Source organism: Micrasema longulum, unplaced genomic scaffold, assembly GCF_059751315.1.
Source record: "Micrasema longulum isolate JH-2025_06_02 unplaced genomic scaffold, ASM5975131v1 h1tg000328l, whole genome shotgun sequence".
Taxonomy (NCBI): Eukaryota; Metazoa; Arthropoda; class Insecta; order Trichoptera; family Brachycentridae; genus Micrasema; species Micrasema longulum.
The window spans coordinates 311,038-316,255 of NW_028277532.1; the positions used below are offsets into that span (position 1 = coordinate 311,038).

The 5,218-nt window shown below is 38.1% G+C and overlaps 1 protein-coding gene across 1 annotated transcript; it reads left to right on the plus strand.

Moving 5' to 3' along the window:
* Positions 1–1,770: 1,770 nt before the first annotated feature.
* Positions 1,771–4,915, plus strand: LOC148282448 (uncharacterized). Its single transcript, XM_088225063.1, has 2 exons — positions 1,771–1,946; positions 2,576–4,915. Exons 1-2 carry the CDS (start codon positions 1,935–1,937, stop codon positions 4,457–4,459), a joined length of 1,896 nt encoding a protein of 631 aa, XP_088081189.1. The 5' UTR covers positions 1,771–1,934; the 3' UTR covers positions 4,460–4,915.
* The last annotated feature ends 303 nt before the right edge of the window (positions 4,916–5,218 follow it).

Below are 5,218 nucleotides of genomic sequence, written 5' to 3' on the forward strand. Positions count from 1 at the left end.
GTTATAAATATAAAGGCTTATGCATCAGCTGCGGAGTATGCGTGTCCGGTGTGGCAAAAATCTGTCCAATCCAAACAGGTGGACATAGCAGTCAATGAAATGGCACGAATAGTAGCAGGATGCCTCAAGCCAGCACCGACTGATAAAATATACCTAATCATCGGAATTGCTCCACCATACATTCGAAGAAGGACAGCCGCAGAAGCAGAGAGGTACAAACAAACCTACGATCCTAGGCATCCCCTACACCACCATCAACCAGCGGCCTCGCGTCTGAGATCTAAAAACAGTTTTATCAAAGCCACCTCCCTTGTTGAATCCTCACAACAGCGGAGTGAAGAATTGTGGCAATAGGACCTTGGAGCGAAACCGTGGATGGATCCAAATTTGGGTATCCAAGGAGGTGAACACCAACCATACTCTCTATGGATTGCCCTTAATAGACTACGGGTGGGTGTTACCCGATGTAAAAAAATCTTTAAAGGTGGGGGTACCTCTCTGGTGATGATATGTTGTGTGATTGCGGCGCAACTCAGGACGACAGCCACCTATTGACATGCCCGCTCATGGAGGAAAGCTGCACTCCGGGGGACCTAATTTTGGCAAACGACAAGGCGATATCTGTCGCCGCGTATTGGAGTAGCAGGATATAATCCAACCGGACACGCTAAGTAAGTACGTAAGTAAGTATAAGTATAATATGTTTGGGAAATAGAATTAAGAATATACCAGAAACCGCATACGAGCATCAAACAGAAGGCAACTAAACTACTCACAAAAGAGTAGTTTTACGTTTGGACCCATTAGTTTCTTTGTAGACGTAGCTCAGTACGCAACTCCTGATTTGAATTCAACTATGCCGTGTTGTGAAATACTGCTAGGATCTTAAAGAAATAGGATAGGATCACGTTTCATGTGTGATTAGCAAATGAATGTGTAAGTAGCAAAAACATTACTTAAAAATTGAATTATTTTTCCATCTGTCAGATTGTCGAAGAAATCAAAATGAAGATTTCGTTAGTGTTGTCAGGGTAGTAAATTTTTTTACCCTACTTTGCTCATCTAATGAGAGAATTAATGAAAATCGGACCTCGGATTAAACAATTCTGTGGTGGACATTTGACCGACATTATCTTTAAAACATCAAATGTTATTTAACATGATATAAAAATATCCGTTTTATGTAAAGTAAAATTTGTTTTATATTTAAAGTTTAAAGTTCATTAATTCAATTACTCTTATTAAATGACCCTTTACTTATCTACTCTGTTGTATCAATCAATATTTCCGCGTGCTCAATAAAATTTTAAAGAAATTAATAGATTGCTTTTTTTTTTTTTTACCATACATTTGTGTTATGATTATATTTTTTCCCATCGTGCAACATTACGCTGTGGCATCACGAATACGCGCGGCAAAAGTGAGGCATGGTGGGGGAATTTTCGGACACAGCCCGATGTATTCAAATATGATTCTACGCTCTTTCTGGATTATTCTTAATTCTATGGTTTGGGAGTTACGATTTTTACAAGTGAGGGTGAAGATACGTAAAAAAATTGACAGCTGCTATTGCGAATTAATTATAAATTCGCAATATAATGCTAAGTGTGCCATCACCAATACGCCATGTGAAGAGTGTTTTGCTATCACCGGAGATTGTTTTTGCCTCGAGCGGCGTCGCTCACGCGGCTCGGTGATTATAAATTTGGAGAAATTACAGAAGTACGTATCATTCATTTTGGGTCCTTGGTCGCGTTCGGAGAGTGTCGCACGACCGCATGCTTGACATCGTGATATCTTATAAGAAGTGACACTGTCGCTCGAGCGACATTAGTGCCGGATCAGTCGAAGGGGAAACACGAACATTTTCCGGATTTCCGAACGACAGCGGAAGCCTCAGTTTTAAGTTCTGTGTTTGTTCAATCTCTGACAAAATGAAAATTGCGGTGAGTCGGATGTATATTTTATATCTTCAATGGGAGCTCTGATAACACTGATTTATAAAAAAATATATAATATTCATTATTTAACAATATAAGTGATATTAACAAATAGTAGAACTAAGCGAAAGAAGATTTATTTAATTTTATATTGGTACAAATAAAATCATATAATAACGCAGTTTAAAAAATAACATTTAAATAACAACAGTTTTTTTTTTGTAATTTTTAATGAATTTTTCATGATGGTACTTTTAAAATAAATACGATTATATTTTTTGATTATTTCATGATTTTTAAAAAATAAACAAAAAAGAATTGAACATTTTTGAGTGTCTATCAAGATAAATAGAATGATTAGTTTAAAGTTAATATATTGCATATAATTACGTTTGATTAAAAATGTTTTAGTTTTCTTATTAATTTAATTAATTTTGCAATTAGCAAAAACTTATATTTTCAAATAGCTGTAGAAATAGTTAAACTGCCAAATATACTAAACTTTACATAAATATTTATGTAGTATGCAATTATTACAAATATTCTTTAGTAAAATATTTTTTAAAGAAATATAAATAATGTCTCTAAGTAATTTAGGATTCATTTTCTTGTCTAATTTCACGTTTTTTTTACAGATTATCTTCGCTATCATAGCCCTATGTGTGGGCTGTGTGATGGCCAAAAAGGAACAGAAGAAGCCGATTCCGGAGTATATTAAAAAAATGATGGCGGAAAATAAAGGGAAAAGGGAAGCAGCTCTTACTCCTTACCTGTACGCGGTCCCCTCTCGTCCGCTGAAGATCATCAGCCACGCGGGATCTGGGAACTCTCTGGCGGCCTTCTCCCAGTCTCACTACCCGACCCAGTCTTTCACCCATAGCTTTGGAGGTTCACCCTTTGGACTAAGCGGAGGAGTGAAAGGCGCAAACTCTCCTAGATACACATCCATAGCTGGATTGTTCAAACCTCAAGCCTCGTCGGGAGGACATCAAGGATTTGCTCTCTCCAGTACAGCCCCCCAAACGTTCACACATTCAATAAGTGCGTCTCAGCCACAGTCATCGTATGCTGTACCCCAATATTCAGTAAAACCAATCTTTGGTTTTTCTGCTCCATCTTTTGGTAGTGCATCTAGCGGCAACTTTGGAGGTCACGTTTCTTCTCTTCCGTCATACTCTGCAACCAAAGGACTAGGAGCTTATGCTTCTTCGGGTGGATATTCTGGTATCTCAAGTTCTTTAGGACACAGCTCTCCCTCTGTATCGTACGGTGCTCCATCTAGCGTATATGCTATTCCAACTCAATCATATTCTACTCCATCACACTCATTCGGCGGCCAATCACACTCATTTGTACCTCAATCGCATTCATATTCCGCTCCTTCTCAATCTTATGGCGTTCCTAGTTTTGGGAGTTCCCACGGTAGCTTAAACTCACTGTCTTTTTCAGCTGGTGGCCTTGGAGGACACAGTGCATACTCTAGTGGATCTTCTTCCAAAAATCCGTTTGCTGGATTTTTTGATACCGGTGTGCCTTCTTTCGAAAGCTCCTCTGGATTAAGTTCATCTGGGTTAAGCTCATCTTACGGAGCTCCTGCGCACGGTGATTTCAAACCGTCAGTTTTCCTCGGTTCCTCTTCATCGTCTCCATCCAACTCATATGGTGTACCTTCATACTCATCAGGTGGCTCAAGCGCTGCAAGTGCCGCTTCTTTGGGCCTTTCAGCTTCGGATCACGAAAAACTGTTGTCTGGAACTCCAATTTATATAACTCCAAAAGGGTTGGGAGGACATTCTGGAATTGAATCATTATTATCTCAAGGAGGAACTCATGGCAGTCCATCTCTTACCGGGTCATATAACTTCCCATCAGCCGGGCACTCTGCACCGGCGATCAGCTTTAACCATTTATTAGGAGGCCAGAGTTCGTCTTCAAGTTATGTAGCTCCTTCAGTACACCAAGGTTCATCTGATCAGTTTGCATCTCTGTCGAGTCATGGAAACGCTTTGTCTAATTTCGGAAGCCACGGAAACAATGCTGGCTATTCGACCGAAGAAAATGATTCTGAAAGTTTAGGACACTCAGGATCAGGGAATGAAGGTCTCGTTTCAGGATATTCATCTTCGACTCTTCACGAATCTCCTAGTTCATCTTATGGAGCTCCAACTTCAAGTTACGGAGCACCGAGCTCATACTCATCTTCTGGACATGATTTCTCTGGATCTTCTGGATTATCTTTAGAAGGAATCGGATCTGGTAAGTTGGAGTTGCCGTACACCGGTGGTTCTCAATCGTTTTCTCAGTCGAACCACGAAATCCCAGCTTCGTCTTATGGCGCATCTACGCACGGATTCAGCTCCCCGTCAAGTTCATACGGAGTACCTCACGACACATATGGCGCCCCACAGAACTCGTACTCCTTCGGAGACAGTCAACACGCACACAGCGAGTCCAGTTATAATACCATCAAATACAGCAGAAGTCTTCCTGTAAAAGAGAACGGTAAAAGAATAATTTAAATCACTTTCTTAGCATATAAGTTTACGAGATTGAACTGTGAATATATCATTTACAAGCATTTAAAGGCGAATGTACTACGCAAGTCGTGTTAAACGAAGAAATCAACGAGATGAGGTTCAAGTCACTTTACGATTTAATTTCTTTTTTAATTAACGAGAGAGTTACTGTTATTTCACGTCCATAAACCCAGATATTTACATTAATACATATATTTTGATGTGTTTTCATTTTAATTTATTGCAAATTTAATGCAATTATCAAATTATGCTAACGTAAATCAAATAACAAAATTTCAATCAATTCATGCGAGAGTATCCGTAACTTAATGAAAAGGCTGTATTGTAATTTTACGTTTAATGATTGTGATTAGTATTTATTATAATATTTAACTAATTAAGTTTTGTATTTCTTTAATTATGACCATGTTCTTATGTAATAAAGTTGTTATTGTTTTCTAGATTATTTTTTCATTTATTCCGTTACCCCTTGGAATCATGATTTAAGTGATTTAATTTTAACCGGGTTGCGGTCCCGTGGTTAGTATTGTGGACTTACGAGCCAAAGGTCTGATGTTCAAATCCTAGTTTACCATTACTCGATTTCAATTTTTCCAACACAAGTTATTTACGATGTTAGGAAATGGTATGAAAATTCAAATATTTGAGTAAATAATAAGAACTACAGTATTTCTATTAAAAAAAGAGAAAAAAAATAGTTAGTTACCTTAAGAAAAGAAAGCAGTTTTGTTTTTATATTGG